A 23,969-nucleotide genomic window follows, 5' to 3' on the forward strand; every position below is an offset into this window, starting at 1 on the left:
ATCATTGCTGATTTTCTGGTAGAGTACTTTGTCCTGATATTTTACTGCATCCCACATTGGGCTAAGAATAAGCATAGGCACACACTTTTACTTGAATGGCAATGCCCTTTAGGCCAATACTATGTTGGCAGTGATTGCGGTGCTCTCTGTGCTGTCGGCTACGGTTGGCTATGGGTTTGAGTCATGCTGCTGACGATGACAAAGGCTGTAACCTCACCTCATTCTATCTAGCCCCAGTCTATAGCATAGCAAAGGCTCTTAACACTCTCAAATGTCATCTAACCTCTTAGATAACTGTCTGTCCTGTCCTGACACAGAGTCGGAATTCCAAATGGCACCCTATTCCCCATGGGCCCTGGTCTAAAGTAGTGCACTAAATAGGGAACAGTGTGCCATTTGGGACGCACAGAGTGTCCTCTGTTCCGGTTGCCAGGCAGGCACTCTGTGAAATGCTATAAACATCAGATCCAGCATGAGCTGAGCTGCATTCACCTCTGCCTCATCACCTCTTTCAAAGAGCAGCTCAATTAAACAATGTGATATCTATCGAGCTCTCCATAACCCAATACTCCAGGTCCACTGCCATGGGAGTTTGTTCTTAAACACAAGCCTTTGAAGTAGTCAGTCATTTGGGGACTAGATGTGTTTAAAATTCAAACTTTGAATAACTTTAAGCACAGCCTTGCATTAAAAAACACTGTCTAAGTGGTTGGTTGGTTGGTTGGTTGGTTGGTTGGTTGGTTGGTTGGTTGGTTGGTTGGTTGGTTGGAGGAGGGGATAGAGATTAAAGAAGAGTGCGAGAATAATTTGCCTTGGATTGAGGTGACACAGGGCAGAGCCAGATTACATAATTGGAATGGCACCTTTTTTTTCTGGTCGGGATGAAGAGGGTTCAACTCATATTGTCAGAAACCAATGTATCAACCTCCACTTTCATGAGTATCATTTGGATGGTGGTTGTAATGTAGTCAGTGCAGACAACCATCATCCCAGTAGACCCCTGTCTGTCTAACCCCCAGCTCCACTCCACATGTGGTGCCCTGGTGTGACCATGGGTGGTGTTAGGATGGCAGCTACTGTTGGGGGTTAGCTATTGGCCACTGTGCCCTGCTGCCCGCCTGTCATTGGCCCTGCCTGGGCCTGGGGGTCAGGGCAGATTAGAACGTGAAAAGCCTTTCCCAGGGGTACTGCCTGGCATGGCCAGTTCTGCCCGCCACAGGTCACAGTTCAGCTGTCTAATCAGGCGTAGCCACAACAACAGATTTATCACACACTCCTCTCTGTCCTCCCCCCTCTCTTTCTCGTTCTGTCTATCCTCCGGTTCCCCGGCTGCCAGAGTGCAGCATTGTGTTACACCCTTCCTCCATCTGGTTCTCCTTCCATCCATCCATCCCTCCCTCCTGTCCCTCCTCCCTCTGCCATGCTCTATCTGTCCCACCCTGCACCGTACCTACAGGATGTCCCTGTACACAGCACATATCTACCCTAGTGAGAATAGTGTAGCACTATCCCCAAAAGGGCCGTTGTGGGCACTGTTTACCAGTGTACGATCGACCTGGGGAACGGGTAGTCTGAGCCTAGTGGTCTCTGGGCTTGTGAACTTCCTCAGTAGGGAGAATCACTACCCATGCCCCCCCTTCTGGTACTGCACAAACATCTCATTTGCATTTGGAGGTAGATGAAGGGATTGGGTCTCCTGGCCCCTTTTGGGTTTCTACAACACCCTGGGTGCCAAATGCTTCCCAGCCTCCGCACCTTTCCATGTCCTTGTCTCTCTCCCCAGCCCCAGCACCTTTCCATGTCCTTGTCTCGCTCCCCAGCCCCAGCACCTTTCCCCATGTCCTTGTCCCTCTCCCCTACCCCCAGCCCCAGCACCTTTCCATGTCCTTGTCCCTCTCCCCAGTACCTTTCCCCGTCCTCCATGTCCTTGTCTCTCTCCCCAGCCCCAGCACCTTTCCATGTCCTTGTCCCTCTCCCCAGTACCTTTCCCCGTCCTTGTCTCGCTCCCCAGCCACAGCACCTTTCCATGTCCTAATCCCTCTCCCCAGCACCTTTCCCTGTCCTTGTCCCTCTCCCCAGCCCCAGCACCTTTCTCTGTCCTTGTCCTTGTCCCTCTCCCCAGCCCCAGCACCTTTCTCTGTCCTTGTCCTTGTCCCTCTTCCCAGCCCCAGCACCTTTCTCTGTCCTTGTCCTTGTCCCTCTCCCCAGCCCCAGCCACAGTACCTTTCTCTGTCCTTGTCCTTGTCCCTCTCCCCAGCCCCAGCACCTTTCTCTGTCCTTGTCCTTGTCCCTCTCCCCAGCCCCAGCCACAGCACCTTTATCTGTCCTTGTCCTTGTCCCTCTCCCCAGCCCCAGTACCTTTCTCTGTCCTTGTCCTTGTCCCTCTCCCCAGCCCCAGCCACGGCACCTTTCCCTGATACAGTAGTAGTGGTAGGAGCCATGCTCTCAGCAGCAGCACAGTAGTGTTCAGGCAGGATTTGTCTCCCTCTGCTCACGCAGCGTGTTGTCTCTCACACTGCATTATTTGTGTGGGTGTTATATAACAGCATGGCTCCTGGCTAACAGACCAACACAACCCCCAGCACGGCACGGCACAGGGAGGGGGAAAGAGCTGTGGGCACAGGGAGAGGGCAGGTACAGTACAATACATTACCTTACAGTGCAGTTAAGTATACTACTTTACTGTATAGTGCAATATAGTGCAAAACAATACTGTACAAAACATCACAGTACAATACAATACTGAACACTTTCACGCTAGCCTAAATTCTGCTGATACTAATGTTACCAGAGAGCACAACAAAACAAAGTCCTGAGTTGATGTCATGATATCTATTTAACTGGGGTCGAGGCTTTTCCCCAGGTGGCCGGAGAGGATACTATTATCTGCTGCTCCCTCCATCCAGATCTGCTGGGAATCTATCAGCCCACTCTTAGAGTCTTAACAACAGAACAGTCATGGTGGTGCTGGTGCTTATTGCCTGGCTGGCTTTCAGGAGATGGGGTCTGTACTCTGCACCACAGGAGGAGCAGCACACTGGCACCACGCTGTACTCACTCTCAACTCATATCTACAGTATCTGTATAGAGTTATACCAGACTGTACTCACTCTCAACTCATATCTACAGTATCTGTATAGAGTTATACCAGACTGTACTCACTCTCAACTCATATCTACAGTATCTGTATAGAGTTATACCAGACTGTACTCACTCTCAACTCATATCTACAGTATCTGTATAGAGTTATACCAGACTGTACTCACTCTCAACCCATATCTACAGTATCTGTATAGAGTTATACCAGACTGTACTCACTCTCAACCCATATCTACAGTAACTGTATAGAGTTATACCAGACTGTACTCACTCTCAACTCATATCTACAGTATCTGTATAGAGTTATACCAGACTGTACTCACTCTCAACCCATATCTACAGTAACTGTATAGATAGATCCTGTATAGAGCCTGTATAGAGTTATACCAGACTGTACTCACTCTGAACCCATATCTACAGTAACTGTATAGATATACCCTGTATAGAGCCTGTATAGAGTTATACCAGACTGTACTCACTCTGAACCCATATCTACAGTAACTGTATAGATAGACCCTGTATAGAGTTATACCAGACTGTACTCACTCTGAACCCATATCTACAGTAACTGTATAGATATACCCTGTATAGAGCCTGTATAGAGTTATACCAGACTGTACTCACTCTGAACCCATATATACAGTAACTGTATAGATAGACCCTGTATAGAGTTATACCAGACTGTACTCACTCTGAACCCATATCTACAGTAACTGTATAGATAGACCCTGTATAGAGTTATACCAGACTGTACTCACTCAGAGCCCACATCTACAGTAACTGTATAGATAGACCCTGTATAGAGTTATACCAGACTGTACTCACTCTGAACCCATATCTACAGTAACTGTATAGAGTTATACCAGACTGTACTCACTCTGAACCCATATCTACAGTAACTGTATAGAGTTATACCAGACTGTACTCACTCTCAACCCATATCTACAGTATCTGTATAGAGTTATACCAGACTGTACTCACTCTGAACCCATATCTACAGTATCTGTATAGAGTTATACCAGACTGTACTCACTCTCAACCCATATCTACAGTATCTGTATAGAGTTATACCAGACTGTACTCACTCTGAACCCATATCTACAGTAACTGTATAGACAGAGACTTATAGAACCTGTATAGAGTTATACCAGACTGTACTCACTCTGAACCCATATATACAGTAACTGTATAGATAGACTGTATAGAGTTATACCAGACTGTACTCACTCTGAACCCATATATACAGTAACTGTATAGATAGACTGTATAGAGTTATACTAGACTGTACTCACTCTGAACCCATATATACAGTAACTGTATAGATAGACTGTATAGAGTTATACTAGACTGTACTCACTCTGAACCCATATCTACAGTAACTGTATAGAGTTATACCAGACTGTACTCACTCTCAACCCATATCTACAGTGACTGTATAGAGTTATACCAGACTGTACTCACTCTCAACCCATATCTACAGTAACTGTATAGAGTTATACCAGACTGTACTCACTCTCAACCCATATCTACAGTGACTGTATAGAGTTATACCAGACTGTACTCACTCTCAACCCATATCTACAGTATCTGTATAGAGTTATACTAGACTGTACTCACTCTGAACCCATATCTACAGAACCTGTATAGAGTTATACCAGACTGTACTCACTCTGAACCCATATATACAGTAACTGTATAGATAGACTGTATAGAGTTATACTAGACTGTACTCACTCTGAACCCATATCTACAGTAACTGTATAGACAGAGACTTACAGAGCCTGTATAAAGGTGTACCAGGCTGCCGGTTACAGTCACTTCAAACCCTATCAATCTACTGTAATGTAACTGTATCAAGCCTGTACAGAGATTTACCAGCATGCAGGTTTCAGTCACATCAATTTACTGTAACTGTAGTCTGGAATAGGGATTTACCAGCCTGAAGGTTACAGTCACTCCAAACCCTTATCTACTGTAGCTATAGAGTCTTCACTTCACTGCATTAGATTTACCCCCAGCAGCACACAGAGGAGAATAAAATGCTTACTAACACTGCCCTGGCAGCTCCTAATACAACACACACACACACAAGCTGAGGAGCGGGAGAGCACTGATTCCTTTCCAGCAGCAGCCAGCGGCCTCTTTGACAGCATGCCTTTTTTCCCACATTAAGCAGCTAATTAAAAGTTGCTGGATCCCAATCTGCCTTTGTAGTGGGATCTCTTTAAAAGGGGCCGCCAGTTGGAGAGATAGAGAATGAATGGGGACACAGTGGGGAGAACAGCAGAGAACAGTGGTGGTGTGGTGAATTTATGGAAAGGCCGAGAGGGTTGCTAATTAGGTGGCTGGCCTCTGCATCTTCTAAAAAGTGGACACAAGCACCCTTTTCTCTCTGCCGCTGCTCTGCTCTCTGTCTGAAGAATAGGCCATTACAGGATGGGGTGTACGGAACTGATCTGACGGGGCACTGTTAGTGGGATCGTCAAGGAGGAGTAATGACATTCAAACATCTAAATGTGTATATTGTCATGGAGACTATAGTACTATGGGTGTAAATGGAGATGGAGAAAGACAGAGAAATGAGCATGGCCAGAGAACATGAGACCTTTCTTCATTAAATGTCTGTTATCCTAAGGCAGGCAGAAAACTCAATTACAGCCAAATATGCTTCCCACAAACTGACCCAGGGGCTGCAGATTTTGTTATTTCAATAATACAGGCTAGAGAGGAGGAAACAGCAACGGACTACTGCCGCAAATAGATGCCACACATTCAACTCCTGTAAACAATCTTGACCTCGTTTCTTTCCAATTACAAAGTCCAATTTGTGCACAGCATGCATCCTCATCAAATGTGGCTATATTGGCTACTGTATAGTGGTTTGTGGCTAACTATAGCCTGCATGCTACCAGCTTTGGGTCAGTGTTGATGCTAGTTTGTGCCCTTACTACTTCCATATTGTTCTGAGACCAAGTGATATTCCAACGTTTGGACCATGTCCCAGATAGCAGAATCATATACTGTGATTATAATTTACAACTTTTTTAAATCACATAATTAGCAAGTACTGTTGCAAATCCCAATGTCCAAGTGCTTCCATTCACTGAAGATGTGGAGGTCTCTTTAAGCTTGTACTGTATTACTGATTTGACCTGTCCCTTGTGCTCTATGTAATGCATGGTAGCGGGGTGTGATGCAACAATAACTCATCTTTTTGTCAGTTACAGTATTGTTGTGGTTTATACTGTATGCTGGTTATGTATGGTTACAATAGTATCTAACCAAGCATTTACATAGAGGATACCGGTGATGTTACACTAATACTGATGCTGTTGATGATAACAGTGGGGATATCACCATCATCAATAATTCAACAACTAACATGGTCAATAAAAACAGACCCGTTGCTCAGTGTTGCAGGATGATGATGTGTTGCTCTCTGTGTTTCTGCTTAGTTTTTGTTTATGCCTGTTTTTAATAGTCTCCTAGCTAGCAGCGAGGGAGAGAGTGCGCCATGTGTGTGTGCGCACCGTGTGTGTTCCAATTATCATCCCATTAGTGAGGTTCAGGTCCTCTCCTGCTATGTCCACTATACACATTAATGAATCGTTCTCTAACACTAACGAGTAGATGAAGGGAGGGCACCCAGTGGGAAATATGAGGAGGGAGAGGGAGCATACCTGGTATGAGGGCTTGTTGTGGCATGTGTCTTAAATTGCATCCTATTCCCTATGTAGTGCACTACTTTTGGCCAGAGGCCTATGGAGTAGTGCACTATATAGGGGACAGGGTGCCATTTGAGATACAAGTTGTATGTTTGTCAGTGGATTCAGGCATAACAGGCTACACTCTAGAATGATACAGTTTGGTATCTGACTCACCCTGCGTTGTCGATGACTCAGATAATATGGAGTGTCTGTCTATATGAGCCACATTCCGTTAGTTTTGTTCACGCTCTCAACAAATGCATCATGCTTTTCAGCGCGTAGTACATACAGGTAACTGCCAAAATAAAGGAAACACCAACATAAAGTATCTTAATTGGGCGTTTGGCCACCACAACCCAGAACAGCTTCAATGCACCTTGGCATAGATTATACAAGTGTCTGGAACTCTATTGGAGGGATGCGACACCGTTCCTCCACAAGAAATTCCATAATTTGGTGTTTGTTGATGGTGGTGGAAAACTCTGTCTCAAGCACCCCTCCAGAATCTCCAATACATAATTTTCATGCTCATCAAACCATTCAGTGACCACTCGTGTGCTGTGGATGAGGGCATTGTCATCCTATAGGGGCATAGCCATGGTAACCAAAATAATGGCCTGCCAAGCATTTTGATACATGACCCTAAGCATGATGGGATGTATCTTCCTTAACTCAGGAACCACACCTGTGTGGAAGCACCTGCTTTCAATATACTCTGTATCCCTCATTTACTCAAGTGTTTCCATTATTTGGGCAGTTACCTGTACATCAATCATAAGTGGATTACCTCATGATATGGTGGAGTTGTGGTAGGCAGCACTCCCTTTGGTGGCCAGAGACAAAGGAATGGTTTGTTGTGGAGTAGACTGATCATTAGAATGCTAAGAGTTTAGTGTTTGTTGTTGTGGCTCTAGATGGGCATTGCAGCTCCGTAATTGCTTTCCATGTATTTTCATCTCCAGGGAGAGAATACTTGAAGGTTAAGTCTTAGGTGTTTTTATTTCAAGCTATTGGTACTACTGCTTTTCAGAGGCAACCTTCTCATGAATTCTGTAAACATTGCGTTCCCACAGGCATTTACCCGTATTTGCACATTCCAGTTGGCTTTGATGTCGACAATGCATCCCCTCTTTCTTTCTCCAGTGGGCCGCCTCCTCATCGAGTTTGCCTCCCAGATGACGATGGAACGAGTGCAGAAGGAGAACCCCAACGTGACGGAGGGGGGCAAGTACACCCCACCGGACTGCCGCGCCAAACAGAAGGTGGCTATCATCATCCCGTTCAGACACAGAGACAACCACCTCAAGTACTGGCTGCACTACCTGCACCCCATCCTACGACGGCAGAAGATCGACTACGGCATCTATATCATAACCCAGGTCAGTGTTTAGGATCAACTGATTTAGGATCCACTTCTTCTACCCTGGACCTATTGTAACTTTAACTATCAATTAGCCATTTGCCACACAACAAAGTGGGCCATTGAACCGTAGATATTATGGAATTATAATGCTGTGCCTCACTACCTTTTCCAGTACAAGATGAATGATAATCCAATATACGCTGCTGTTTCATCCTTGTCCGTTCACTGAGTGACACATTCCATTCCCAAAACACTTCAAGAGAGGTCAAAGGAGCTTCTTATTCATGTAGGGGCAGGATCGTTCAACTTCAAGTGCCCCAGCCCCTCCATGTCCACCCCTGTTCCCCATGAGGCAATAGAAGTGTCGTACAATTCCACCATTCAGGGGAGGATGTTGGGTAATGTGCTCTGATGTCCTCCGTCAGTCATTCCAGTGGGTGCAGCACCCTAGTTACTCCCTCTGTGGAACAGGCGGTTTGGTTCCGCCTGCTCAGCTCAGCCCAGCGTGTCTCTTGATTTATGTCCCAGGCTCTCATATCTCCGTTATTATCCATGTCAGAGGCCTCATCTTCTCTATCATTAATGCTGCGCTGGTTCTTCTTCTGCACTGGGAACAGAGAAGTAGAAACTAGGAGTATGTGCGTGCATGCAATGCATTTGTTTCCCCTTTCATTTCCATCCGGTCTATTCTCCCTGAACATCTACTGTAGCTGTAGCTATTGTACTGTGAAAAGCAAGGCTATTATTTAGGCTATGCAAATGTTTGGATGATGAGCAGAACAGAGTTCTTTTCACAGTCTTGTGTTTGTTGACCTATAATTAAGGGTAACCTGCCTGTTTGGTTTTGGACTAGTTTTAGGCATTGTGGGAATTCTTATCTAGCCTAATAGGTGGCAGATCAAGTGGAGATCACCATTTGAGCTGTCAGATGCTGGTAGCACATAACATAATCCACGCAGCATATGTATATTAAATATAATGTAATCAGTTTCATATAGAGTTCATTTCCATTAGCAACAGTGACAAAGTAAAGTCCCTGACTCCCAGAGGATTGACTCACCAAGACACCAACCAGCAGCTGCAGGGAAAAGCTTTGATTATTTTTTACATTTTCTGTTGATTACATTTTTGTAGACTCATTTATTGGTACACTCTTAAATAAAACGTGCTATCTAGAAGGTTCTTCGGCTGTCCCCATAGGGGAACCATTTGAAGAACCATTTTTGGTTGCAGGTAAAACACTTTTGTTTTGGGTTCCTTTCTACAGAGGTTTCTACATGGAACCCAAAAGGGTTCGGTCTGGAACCAAAAAGGGTTCCACTATGGGGACAGCCGAAGAACCCTTTTGGAACTATTTTTTTCTAAGAGTGTAGTTGCATCTCTGGTTTGTGACTTTATGTGTTTTTGAAATAAAGCCTAAAATGACCTGTCCCTCCAAATTAGTGTTTTGTGATATATCTGACTCTTGTTTTTGTGCAACACAATTACCAATGTGACTAAGCTCAGTATTGAGCCTGAGAGAGCTAGGAAATGGTGTCTGTGTACCATGTACTAAAATACTTAGAACTACTAGGCTAAGAAGTAATCACATTTTCCTTTCGATTATTTCATTAACCTATATCATGTTATTTCAAGTTATTCCTTTGGAGCGCATGCAGAAGAGATTTTGAATGGGAGTAACGAGTGTGTTGATATAATGGTAATATTATCAGAATTCTGCTTTCAATCGACATAGTACTGTATGATTCAGTGCAATACCTATCACAACAAAGAGTCTTCTAATAACCCAATGAAAGCCTATAGCCAACATAACAAACAAGATGTTTACAATCAATATTATTTTGATAATAAAATTGTTAAAGTGAAACTCAAATAAAAATTTGAAATATCTAACTGAATATCACAGACCTGATTTGCCCTAAAGAAAATGGATCAACCCCCAACAAATATGTCAAGATATTATAATCTGCATAATAATCAAAACAACCTTATAATAAGTCATGATTTATATACTGTATAGCCAATAGAAAGAAGCATATATACACTATTTTTTCATCAACATCTTTGTGTTTTTGTTTATAAAATAATGATAAAAATACTAGGTGAAGTAGATGTGCTCAAAATGCCTCTAGTGCTTCAAATGAGCATTAACGTCAAGCACCGCGACTCGCTGACGCGTCAAACAGCACACCGCACACTATATGTAGTATGACGCAACTTTTAAACGAGGAACCACTATACACATCATGGCAGTTTTATTTCCTAGGTTAACTCTCAACATATGGCTCAGTCAGATAGTGAGTGCTGCTCTAGAATTGTTACTATAATAGGGGCTTCACACCATGGCTGCACTGGGATCTACTCCCTCCCACAACAACGCAACCAGAGGAGGAGGGAGAGAAGCCTTGACAATCACAAGGCAACCAGAGACCAAGGATACAAGGGATTTTGACTCACTAATCGCATCCACACCGTTCTGCTGCTGCCATTTCTTATCCTTCTCTCTCGTAGGAGGACACTTTATCCATCACGCGCACCAGAGTGTTAAATGATTGTAAGTCGGAGCCTTTTACTCAGAGCGGTGGGGAGGAAGCAGAGCAGTAGGGAGGAAAATGGGATAATTTCCCAGTTTATCATGCTTGCAGCTCATTTCTGCCATGTCCTATGAGTCAAAACAGTTGTTTGAGGGAAATTCACCAGAGACAGAGAGATATCTTCTCCAGCTGCCACACCCCGGGCCAGCAGCCTTAGTGCTGATTCAGTACCAGCTCTGTCACTCAGCAGAAGAGAGGGTCTACTCTGCTCTGCTCCTAATCTGATTCTGAACATGTGAACTCTTCCAGGAGATGCACAGACACAGGTGGTGCAGCGAAGAGCTTCAACCCTGTTACTGTGCAGTGAGCTTAGGCATCACATCATGGCATCACACATCACATGACCAGTGGGGAAACAAATGGGGGAAAACCGGGCAGACAGATACATAACCCTCCCTGTTCACCCAGTGGACTCCTACCTGATCTCAGATAGAGACTCAGCAGTGTATTCATAACTTACCAAGGACACTAAGCACAGCCAGCCATAGCTACTGTTATAGCTACTGTTATAACAGTATGTTCTGCGTGGGCGGCTGAACGTGGTGTCCGTGGGTCTGGTGGGGTCTGAGTCTAACTTCTGCAGAGCTGTAACACCTGCCAGGAACCAACGCCAACGTTTGCCTGTCGCCCCCATGATGCTCATCATGTTCACTGGAAGGAGGCCCAGATTGAGGGACTAAAAAAGGAACACTTAATATTGCTGGCGGTGCTGTTAACATGCTGTTGACAAGAGGAAAGGAAGATGCTATCTACAGTCACTGGAGAATATATGTTAGGTTAGATTCCATTTTCAACTAGATGATTAGAAACAATACCATATGATGTAACGTAATGACATCATAATTAGTGTTTAATCATAGTCTTTAAGTATCACCGACATGCGTGACAGAACAGAGTGTGAAAGCTGATCTACAAAGCAGCAGTGGAGTGATTGATTCTGTGCTGTCTCATCTGATGCCTCCGTGATCAGCACTAGCTGGCTGGCTGGGACGTGTGTGTTAGAGAGGGCGTGTTGGTCACCCAGACTAAAGCCTGCAGTCACAGAGGATGCTGCTTGTGTCACGGTTCATGAATCCACTGCCTCCCTTTCTCTCTCTCTCTCTCTCTCTCTCTCTCTCTCTCTCTCTCTCTCTCTCTCCCGTGTTTGTGTGGGCGTGGTTCCCAATCTCGGCCTGATTGTCTGTGCCAGCTGGAATCACTTATCTTCCCTTTATATGTTCTGTAACCAGTGTTTCTTGTTGTCAGATCGTTGTTACTTCTCTGAGGTTGTGTCGTGTGTCTGTGCTCATCTCTCACCGCCCTTGTGTGGATTATCTGCTGTGCTTCCTCCTACCCATCCGGACACACTCCCCTGGATTTCTCAGCACGCTATCATAGGAAGATGCGCCCTAGTCCCTGGGTCGGATTCCGTCTGAGTGCAGTCTGTCTGTCCTGTTGCTGCTGTAAACTGTATTCATTAAACCATCGTTGCTTGCATCTTGCATCCGCCTCTGTATTGTCACAGAACGATCTGACCAGACCATGGATGCAGCGAGTTCAACGAGTCTGACCGAATTCATTTCCCGCAGTATCACGAGAATGGATCAACAAGAGGAGAACATCTCCAGCACAGGTCGGGCAGTACAAGCCCTTGTCACGCAGGTATCCCAGCTGACCCAACAATTACGACATCTGAGGGGTCTCGCTGCGCCACCTACACCGGCAGTTCAACCCGCCCCGCCAGAGCCGGATTCCCAGCTAGAGCCACGGCTACCGACACCAGAGGGTTATTCAGGTGATCCTGACTATTGCAGAGCTTTTCTTACGAGATGTTCCATGCAATTCACGTTGCAGCCACGGACCTTCAACCGTGAACAGTCTAAGGTGGCATTCGTACTCACACTGCTATCAGGCAAAGCGGCTCTTTGGGGAACGGCGGTGTGGGCAAACCAGGACCCATGCTGTACCTCTTTCCAGACACTCTCCGAGGAGATGAGAAGGGTCTTCGATCGGGCTGTGGCGGGTAGGGAGGCGGCCAGACTACTCGCTGACCTTCGCCAAGGAGACCGTTCAGTATCGGAATACTCCATCCAATTCCGCACTCTGGCCGCAGAGTGTCAGTGGAACGAGGAGGCGCAGTGGGACATGTTCCTGCATGGGCTGGAGGACCGGATCCAGAAGGAGATTTATGTTCTGGACCTTCCCAGGAATTTAAATGGACTAGTGGAACTAGCCTTGAGGGTCGACGTATTAGCCGCCGAGCATGCCCTAACAGACCGTATAACGACACGGAGGGCTGGCATGCCAGCGGCGGGAACACGGCCAGTTCAGCCTCCGCTCACGAACCCATGCAGCTGGGGAGAGCTCGCCTCTCCCGGGAAAAGAGGGAGAGACGGAGATCCCAAGGACTCTGTCTCTACTGTGGTAGAGCGGGCCACTTTATCCACTCCTGCCCGGTAAAAGATCAGGCCCGGTAGTAAGCATGAGGCTACTATCGGGTGGTGTCACCACAGAGAAGACCTCATCATCTACTCTCCTCCCGGTAAGACTAAGATGGGCCACCCACACGCACGACAGCCAAGCCTTACTGGACTCAGGAGCAGAGGGTAATTTCATGGACTTCAAGCTCGCTCACAAACTCCAGATTCCTATCACCTCACTCTCGCACAAGATATCCGTCAACGCTCTCAATGGTCAAGAACTCCCCAACATTTCTCACACCACTGAACCTATCACACTCATCACTTCTGGCAATCACACTGAGACACTATCATTTCTACTCATGGACTCACCCCTTGCACCATTAGTTCTCGGCCACCCTTGGCTCACCCAACACAACCCCAGAGTTGACTGGGGTCATAACTCTATATCCATGTGGAGTAACAAGTGCCTTGAGTCCTGTTTGGTGTCTGCTTGTTCGTCTGTGTCTGATTCTGTGTTTCTAGAGGAGGCAGTGGATTTGTCTAACGTGCCCGTTGAATACCTCGACCTGAAGGAGGTGTTCAGTAAGTCCCGTGCTGCTTCTCTTCCTCCGCATCGTCCCTATGACTGTGCAATAGAATTATTGCCAGGTGAGTCTCCGCCTAAAGGCAAGTTATATTCACTCTCTGTTCCTGAGAGGGAGGCTATGGAGAGATACATCTCTGGTTCTCTGGCATCTGGATTCATTCGTCCTTCCTCTTCTCCAGCGGGGCGGGGTTCTTCTTTGTGGGGAAGAAGGACGGTTCTCTGCGTCCTTGCATTGATTACCGTGGGTTGAATAACATCACAGTGAAGAATACCTATCCCTTACCGTTGATGTCCTCAGCCTTTGAAAGGTTACAGGGAGCATCCGTGTTCACTAAGTTGGATTTACGGAATGCATATCATTTGGTTCGCATAAGGGGGGACGAATGGAAGACCGCGTTTAACACCCCCAGAGGGCACTTCGAATATTTGGTCATGCCTTTTGGGCTATCCAACTCCCCAGCGGTTTTCCAGGCACTCGTCAATGACGTGCTGAGAGATATGATTGATCAGTTCATATATGTTTACCTGGATGACATACAGATTTTTCTTCTTCTCTCCAGGAACACGTTCAGCACGTCAGACGAGTACTTCAGAGGTTGTTGGAGAATGGACTTTTTGTCAAGGCGGAGAAATGCATTTTTCATGCACAATCCGTTCCATTCCTAGGTTACATCGTCTCGACTGAAGGTATTCGCATGGATCCTGACAAGGTTAAGGCTGTGGTGGATTGGCCAAGCCCAGATTCCCGTAAGGCCCTACAGAGGTTTCTGGGATTCGCCAATTTCTACCGGCGTTTCGTTCGTAACTTTAGCCAGATAGTCGCTCCTCTTACCGCCTTAACCTCCCCCAGAGTGACGTTCAGGTGGTCCGATACAGCCGAGGCTGCATTCGCCAAACTCAAGAGCCGCTTTGTTTCGGCTCCCATCCTCATAGCTCCCGATCCCTCGCGTCAGTTCGTGGTGGAGGTGGACGCTTCAGAGGTGGGGGTAGGTGCGGTACTTTCCCAACGTTCCTCTTCTGACGACAAGATGCACCCTTGCGCGTTCCTTTCCCATCGGTTATCACCTGCGGAACGCAACTACGACATTGGCAACAGAGAGTTGTTGGCAGTGAAGTTAGCACTGGAGGAGTGGCGCCATTGGTTAGAGGGTTCGGGGGTACCTTTTATAGTTTGGACCGATCACAAGAATTTAGAATATATCAGAACCGCCAAGCGACTCAACTCCAGGCAGGCGCGGTGGGCACTCTTTTTCGGACGTTTTGACTTCTCTCTCTCGTATCGCCCGGGTTCCAAGAATGTCAAACCCGATTCCCTTTCTCGCATTTTTGACCATTCCGAACGCCCATCCACTCCCGAGTGCATCCTACCCGGGACCCTAGTGGTCTCCACACTCACATGGGAGGTTGAATCGAGGGTCAAAACGGCCTTAGAAGGGGTAACGCCTCCGCCCGGTTGCCCGCCTAATCGGTTGTTTGTGCCGGAGGGGTGTCGGTCCGATGTTATTCGGTGGAGGCATTGCTCCAACGTAGCGTGTCATCCAGGAGTCAGCCGCACTAGCTTTTTGGTTAAGCAACGCTTTTGGTGGCCACTGATGGCTCGTGACATTCACAGTTTTGTCTTGGCTTGCTCGGTTTGTGCCACTGGGAAGACTTCTAATCGACCCCCAGATGGGTTACTCCAACCGCTGTCGGTCCCTTCGAGACCCTGGTCCCACATCGCGCTAGATTTTGTTACCGCCCTCCCGCCCTCCCAGGGCAAGACGGTTGTTTTAACCGTGGTGGACCGGTTCTCGAAGGCGGCTCATTTTATTCCCTTGCCTAAATTACCATCTGCCAAGGAGACAGCGGTAACTGTCGTGGATCACGTCTTTCGCTTACATGGCCTGCCGATGGACGTAGTTTCTGACAGGGGGCCCCAATTTGTGTCCAAGTTTTGGCAAGAGTTTTGTAGGTTACTGGGAGCGAGTGTCAGCCTGTCTTCAGGGTTTCATCCCCAGAGCAACGGTCAAACGGAGAGGGCCAACCAAGATTTGGAGAGAGTGTTGCGATGTTTGGTTTCTAAGAATCCCTCTTCCTGGAGTCAACAACTCTCTATGGTTGAGTACGCTCACAATTCGTTGCCAGTGGCAGCCACGGGTCTCTCTCCGTTTGAGTGTAGTTTAGGTTACCAGCCACCTATCTTTCCCAGTACGGAGTCCGAGGTCACTGTTCCCTCCGCTCACGCTTTCATCCAGAGGTGCCGTCACGCATGGAGCAGAGCCCGTGAGACTCTTCTCCGGGTGGGGCGCGCACCAAGGCTAAGGCCGATCGCCACCGGTCGAAGCCTCCGGTATACGCCGTTGGCCAAAGAGTGTGGCTTTCTACTAAGAACATTCCACTCCGATCCGTTTCGAACAAGCTTGCCCCCAAATTTATCGGCCCGTTCAAAGTCACCAGGATCATTAGTCCGGTGGCGGTCCGGCTCAAGCTTCCCCCGGCGTATAGGAGAATTCATCATACCTTTCATGTGTCTAAAATAAAACCTGTGTTTCAGGCACGTATTAACCCGCCGGTCCCGGTTCCCCCGCCGCCACGACTTGTTGATGGGGAACCCACCTTTTCTGTCAATCGTATTTTGGACTCTAGAAGGAGGGGACGCGGATTCCAGTACCTGGTGGACTGGGAGGGTTACGGCCCGGAGGAGAGAAGTTGGGTACCTGCTAGGGACATTCTGGATCACTCCCTTATCGATGATTTCAATCGACAGGTAAATTCGCCTGGGAACGCCAAGAGGCGTTCCTAGGGGGGGTATTGTCACGGTTCATGAATCCACTGCCTCCCTCTCTCTCTCTCTCTCTCTCTCTCTCTCTCTCTCTCTCTCTCTCTCTCTCTCTCTCTCCCGTGTTTGTGTGGGCGTGGTTCCCAATCTCGGCCTGATTGTCTGTGCCAGCTGGAATCACTTATCTTCCCTTTATATGTTCTGTAACCAGTGTTTCTTGTTGTCAGATCGTTGTTACTTCTCTGAGGTTGTGTCGTGTGTCTGTGCTCATCTCTCACCGCCCTTGTGTGGATTATCTGCTGTGCTTCCTCCTACCCATCCGGACACACTCCCCTGGATTTCTCAGCACGCTATCATAGGAAGATGCGCCCTAGTCCCTGGGTCGGATTCCGTCTGAGTACAGTCTGTCTGTCCTGTTGCTGCTGTAAACTTTATTCATTAAACCATTGTTGCTTGCATCTTGCATCTTCCTCTGTATTGTCACAGCTTGTCCTAGTGGTGACATGGAGATTGCTTGGAGCCTTGGATTCATTTCAATACTTGTATCAGAAGACATGCATAGTCACTTGAATGATATCATTTAAATCCCCGTTTCCACAAACACAGTATGGTGCCCCTGCTAGAACAATCAACGTATGTTTTAACTACCTGCATGATTTGGAAATGATTCATAGTAATTACAATTTACAAGTACTGCAATTTGCTGAGGGCTCTATGTTTGCTGCCCTCTATGTTATAAGCTGAGGCTATAGGCTGAACTCCTCGTGATTATCAACACATGACATGGTTATCTCTCCCCCCTGAGATGGTGAGGTCATCAGAGGCAGATTACTTCATATCAGTATCCTAATGGAATGGACCTTGACACTTTTAGCATTTCAAAAGAATGGAACCTTATAGACGGGTAGGTTGTTTAGCAACAAAATCCATGTTTGCGCAACTATGTGGCAAAACAGACAGGTTTGGCTTAGTGTTGACAACATGTAAATTATATTTGGTCTTCATTGTTTATTGAAAACATAAATAGATTTGCACAATGAGCAAATACATCATTACAGTTGTTGGTTAGATAGCTAGTGAATTTTTTGCCATATTAGCATAGACCTGGCATCAGTCAAAACATCTCTAAACAAGTCATGGTATCAAGAACAATATGAAACTAACTGAAACAAGCCAACTACGATTCCTCACACGGAAGCTTCTTGTCATTTTCACTAGCTATCTGGCCACACAGAATCACCACAACACACGGACTGCTGACCCATTGCAGCGTGCACATCATTTTTGTGGCATTGTCAGCTAACTCATCTATTACAAAAAGTGTCAGTTATTTTGTCTCTAGTCTCTATCTATTGTTCCTGTTCCCAAGAAAGCTAAGGTAACTGAGCTAAACGACTATCACCCTGTAGCACTCACTTCCATCATCATGAAGTTCTTTGAGAGACTAGTCAAGGATCATATCACCTCCACCCTACCTGACACCCTAGACCCACTTCAATTTGCTTACCACCCCAATAGGTCCACAGACGCAATCGCAATCACACGGCACACTGCCCACTGCCCTAACCCATCTGGACAAGAGGAATACCTATGTAAGAATGTTGTTCATCGACTACAGCTCAGCATTTAACACCATAGTACCCTCCAAACTCGTCATTAAGATGGAGACCCTGGGTCTCGACCCCGCCATGTGCAACTGGGTCCTGGACTTTCTGACGGGCCACCCCCAGGTGGTGAGGCAACTTCTTCACCCCGCTGATCCTCAACACTGGGGCCCCACAAGTGTGCGTTCTCAACCCTCTCCTGTATTCCCTGTTCACCCATGTCTGCGTGGCCATGCACGCCTCCAACTCAATCATCAACTTTGTAGACGACACTACAGTGGTAGGCTTGATTACTAACAATGACAAGACGGCCTACAGGGAGGAGGTGAGGGCTCTCGGAGTGTGGTGTCAGGAAAATAACCTCACACTCAACGTCAACAAAACAAAGGAGATGATTGTGGACTTCAGGAAACAGCAGAGGGAGCACCCCCCTATCCACATTGACGGGACAGTAGTGGAGAGGGTAGTAAGTTTTAAGTTCCTCGGCGTACACATCATGGACTAACTGAAATGGTCCACCCACACAGACAGCGTGGTGAAGAAGGGGCAACGCCAGGAGGCTGAAGAAATTTGGCTTGTCACCAAAATCACAAACTTTTACAGATGCACAATCGAGAGCATCCTGTCGGGCTGTATCACCGCCTGGTACGGCAACTGCTCTGCCCACAACCATAAGGCTCTCCAGAGGGTAGTGAGGTCTGCACAACGCATCACCGGGGGTAAACTATCTGCCCTCCATGACACCTACACCACCCGATGTCACAGGAAGGCCAAAAAGATCATCAAGGACAACAACCACCCGAGCCACTGCCTGTTCACCCCACTATCATCCAGAAGGCGAGGTCAGTATAGGTGCATCGAAGCTGGGACCGAGAGACTGAAAAACAGCTTCTATCTCAAGGCCATCAGAATGTTAAACAGCCATCACAAACATTGAGTGGCTGCTGCCAACATACTGACTCAAATCTCTAGCCACTTCAATAATTAAAAATTGGATGTAATAAATGTATCACTAGTCACTTTAAACAATGCCACTTTGTATAATGTTTACATACCCTACATTACTCATCTCATATGTATGTATATACTGTACTCTATACCATCTACTGGATCTTGCCTATGCCGTTCGGCCATCGCTCATCCATATATTTATATGTACATATTCCTATTCATTCCTTTAGACTTGTAGTATAAGGTAGCTTATGTAAAATTGTTAGATTACTTTTTAGATATTACTGCATGGTCAGAACTAGAAGCACAAGCATTTCGCTACACTCACATTAAAATCTGCTAACCATGTGTATGTGACCAATAAAATGTTATTTGATTTGATTTGACGAGCCTTTAGATATCTTTCCGTGACCCAAGTAGTACAGAAATTCAAGCCCCCTCCCCCCCATAAGAGGTAATCATTATCTTCAGGCAGACTTAAGAAATCTGATAAACTGCTCAGACTAAAGGAAGGCTTATCCCTCACTTTATTGGTGTATTTTTCCTCCTCAGGTCTAATAACCCACACTGGTTGAAAAAGCAGAAAAGGAGGTTTGTGCAATTGACCAAGGAATAGGATATTGATCCTATGAGCAACTCTTTCGGGCCCTCTGTGACTGTGTGTTCCTGTGTGTTCTAAGAACCACTCGTACTGTTTTGCAGAGCGGAGAGCAGACAGTGTAAAGCTACTTGCGTTACAGTCTCCGACCCAGCGAAAACAAGCAGCCAGTCTGACTCTGAACTGGGCTGTTCATAACTGGAGTGCAGAGTATTACACAGAAGTCTCTGTTCAGAGTAGAGAGGAAGGAGAGGGAAAGAGGTGAATCATTCTCAAAGATGACAGGGAACGAACATTTGGAATGATTGGTGGGCTTGGAGTAGGAGCAAGCACAATATTACTACACTGAAGACCGAGGATGTCTATCAGTTTTTTAGTGTAGAAGAAGAGAAAAGGCCAATGACTTGATGATGATGTACGTTGGTACTTATTTGCTTGGAAAAAAGTCCCAAAGAGGGCTGATGTACACTATTGCCATATGCTGCATTAATAAAGAGGCAATTGATGTTTTATTTTATTGGCTGAGCACTTAGGTCCCAAACTCTCTGATTCGGTGCGGTTGGGTTAAAAGCGGAAGACACATTTCAGTTGTATTCATTCAGTTGTGCAACTGACTAGGTGTCTCCCTTTCCTTTCCCTTTCTCTTAGGTGTCCATTAGGACTCAGAGTGTTATTTACCACTTTGTCCCATTAAAGGCAGAACGCAGAGAGAAAGAAAAACAGTCCTCAAGGTTTAGTCGACAACCATAAAATAAATGGACTTAGAGCTCAATGAACATGGTAGATGATCATAAAGTGGTAGTCTCAAGACAACACTTTTCTCGTGTGACCGGGAATCTTAAGGATGCCTACATGTGGATATCATTAGATGTGGTAGTCAAGTGATAAATAAAGTCAAATATTAACTGTGTTCGAGGGATCATGATTTAGCCTATAACACGACTCAGGATAAGACCCAGATGCAGACACAGGAGGCAAACATTTAGAATCGCAGATGTTTATTACAAAACAGGGGGCAGGCAAACGGCAGGTCCAGGACAGGCAGAGGTCGGTAATCCAAGACAGCGTCAACAAGGGACAGAACGGCAGGCAGGGTCAGGGCAGGCAGAGGTCAGAACCGGGAGGACTAGAAAACAGAAACTTGAAAAAATGGCAAATGGGAGAACACGCTGGTAAGACAAGACGAGACCAACTAGCAACAGACCAACAGAAAACGCAGGTATAAGGACACAGGGGATAATGGGGGGAAATGTGAGACACCTGGTGGGCAGAGACAAGCACAAGACAGGTGAAACAGATCAGGGTGTGACAGCCTAAGTATTAGAGTTTTCCATTTAGCTAACTACATAAATTACTTAACGAATCCTGTCGCTTCGCACTATGGATTTCAGGTTCTCTCTTTCTCTCTTTTGGGTTGAAATGTCATGATATTTATACAGTGCCTCCTTTGTTATATACAATCTCACCCTTCTCTCTGTGTCTGACAGCCTCGCTATTCAAGAGACAAGGGAAATCCTGCCCAATTCCCATGACATTGACAAATCACCGTAAAACCTGGTGAAAATGTAATTCATATTCCAAGGTGATTCATTCTTCCTGCCTCCAATTTCTAATATTAATATTATTTGAGTTGCCTGTTGTTCTCTACCAAGCCAGCAATCCTTATCAGAGGCAGGATAGGAGCCACTCGGAGTGACAGCAAACCATAGCATGCTGATGGTGCTGGGGCTTTGTGTAAGCCGGGGGTAAACTTAATTGATTCTGTAATAAACCTTCCAACAATTCTCTCACTCTTTCAACGACGAGGCCTTGAATCAATCCCTCCTCAATTGTTAATGTATTAAGCCCGTCATAAATAAAACATAATGGAAGGAAACATATTATATTACGTCCCTGTAATGCCAATGGTTGTGGAGTGTAATTCCAAGGATAGGCAAGATTAAGCATTGCATACTGGCTGGTACTCCTGCTGTCTTTGTATTGTTGGAAAGGAACTCGTCCTCTCTCTCTCTTTCTCTTTCTCTCTCATATTTCCCTCCCACCTCTATCTGAGAATGTCTAAAATAATCCTTAGCACAGCGTGCTTTGCTGGGAGGACGTCTCTCTCACTCTCTGGTGTGGTGCGGGATTGTATTTCTGCACCACTGCTAAAGCTTGAGGACTCTAGAATCGCAGCGACAGTGAGATGAAATAATGACCTGCCAACAGCAGAAAGCCCATATAATATGTTAAACACTCCATGGAAGGAACTAGGCCAAATGTTATGTCAGAACTATGTCCTGTATACAGTGCATTATCAGCGCCCTTAAATGAATAACATCCAAACAACCTCCATTCAAATCAACACATATAGTGTTGAACAAACACTCCTTGTTATAATATACAGAATGTACAGTATAGCGGTGGAGTTAGACAATTACATTCATGGTAGAAGTGGTCAAGAAAACTCCACATCTAATCTGGGAGAAAAAGCTCTCCTGTCAATAGAGCTTTTCAGTTCTCAGCTGAAATGATTCATATTATTGATTGGTGTAGTATCAGATATTGTTATTCTCAAGGACTCCCTAGCCTGACGTTTCTGTTTTCAGGGCTGAAGCTCTATGTGGCTCTCATGAAAAATGAAATAGACCACCGGGATGTGCATCTTGTCAAGATGTTCGACACGTCCTTCAATCTCAATGCCTTTCAGCTTTCTTCCCTCACACCCCTGTGACCTCTCTGGTCTCTTAATACTAAATTACACACTTTGTTTCTGGGCAATAAAATGTAAATCATTTCATCAGGAGACAGATACAGTAGAGAAACTCAATTTGTCCTCGACCACTACACCTCATTGATTACATTTTAAAAACATAGCCTGAACAGACTTTGACAGACCTACCTAGAACTTAGTAGAGCAGTAGTGTGTTAAAGTTTCTATCAAATATCCTCTTCTTTGACATGTTCTTAATATGGAGGGAGTGTCAGGTCATAACCTATATACTGTACTTCCACGACAGTCTAGAGGCTTCACCACTGGGGTATAGAGAGCCTGCCTCCTGCAAACCCAATGAAACCTGACTCTGCAATTACAAGCTGCTGGAGTGGAACACGGCTAATCGTGAGTAACGGATGTCTGGCACCTTGACCCCCTGAAGCCAGTTCAATCAGCCGCTAGGTGCTAACGCTAGTCCACGCCATGCAGCCAAGGGGGGTGGGGGTGAGATGAGCTATGACCTGTGGGCGTCAGCACAATCACATCACTGTGTATGCAGGGCTGGTCCAGTCGGCAGCGCTCAACCCTGACCATGTAATGGGCTGTCCTTCAAAGAAGAAAGGTCCTGTGGGTGTGTCTCTCCCCCTTTGTCCCCCTTTCTCTCCTCTCTCCTAATCTCCCTCTCCTCTCTCTTTCCCTCCTCTCCCTCTCCACCGCGCCAGCCTCCGAGCTTATCGGAGTGCCAATCAGGGACGGACAAGGCTACTCGCCCCCTGGATCCAACACAGCCTTCCTAATCCATCATGCACCAGCAGAGGTGAAAGGGAGAGGAGAGCAGAAGAGAGGAGGAGAGCCCTTAACTCTATTCACTCATCACACTCTCAGGGTCTCAGGGACTGTGTCCCCAAATGACACCCTATTTCCTTTTATAGTGCACTACTTTTGACCAGGACCCATAGGGATCTGGTCAAAAGTATGGAATAGGGTGCTATTTGGGACACAAGCAGGATCTGGCCTGCTATGCCACAGCTGTTGTCTTGATGGTCGGTAGTCCTGAAATGAGAACATGAGTCACAAATATCAAGCAGTAATGGAAAACGTCTGTCAGGAATAACCAGTGACTGACTGTGATTGTAGGGTGTCTGTTGGACTTTGTGGATATTGAGAATGAGGATGATGATACGGTTGGAACTCAGATGTGATCTCAGAATTGGCTGCATTTGCTCTTGACTGTTTGGAAGATCAGTTCAATAGCTTGTTTGCTTTACTGCAGAATAGAATAGCATCTCTTTTCAAATGCCGACTTTAACCTCAGTGGAACCATTGCAAACAGTGCCTTGCAAAAGTATTCACGCCCTTGGCATTTTTCCTGTTTTGTTGCATTACAACCTGTAATTTAAATGGATTTTTATTTGGATTTCATGTAATGGACATACACAAAATAGTCCAAATAGGTAAAGTGAAATTTAAAAAACTACTTGTTTAAAAAATAAATAAAAATATTTTTTACAGAAAAGTGGTGCGTGCATATACACTAAAATAACACTTCCTAGATCTGAAAGAATGAAATATTCTTATTAAATACTTTTTTCTTTACATAGTTGAATGTGCT

General features: G+C 46.0%; 1 protein-coding gene and 1 long non-coding RNA gene across 3 annotated transcripts in view; both read left to right on the forward strand.

The window, feature by feature from the left end:
* Nucleotides 1-23,969, forward strand: part of LOC112260467 (beta-1,4-galactosyltransferase 2) — a 134,287-nt gene that overhangs the window by 72,049 nt on the left and 38,269 nt on the right. Inside the window, exon 4 of the mRNA XM_024435603.2 lies at nucleotides 7,950-8,185. Within this exon, the coding sequence (XP_024291371.1) occupies nucleotides 7,950-8,185 (236 nt within the window). The remainder of the gene's footprint in view (nucleotides 1-7,949; nucleotides 8,186-23,969) is intronic.
* LOC112260469 lies at nucleotides 20,592-23,749 on the forward strand. Of its 2 annotated transcripts, none has more exons than XR_002955020.1 (3): nucleotides 20,592-21,244; nucleotides 22,662-22,762; nucleotides 23,080-23,749. It is a non-coding gene; the product is annotated as an uncharacterized LOC112260469 (long non-coding RNA). The 2 variants fall into 2 exon arrangements; XR_002955021.1 differs by having other exon boundaries at nucleotides 20,592-20,881; nucleotides 21,150-22,762.

Source organism: Oncorhynchus tshawytscha, linkage group LG10, assembly GCF_018296145.1.
Source record: "Oncorhynchus tshawytscha isolate Ot180627B linkage group LG10, Otsh_v2.0, whole genome shotgun sequence".
Taxonomy (NCBI): domain Eukaryota; kingdom Metazoa; phylum Chordata; class Actinopteri; order Salmoniformes; family Salmonidae; genus Oncorhynchus; species Oncorhynchus tshawytscha.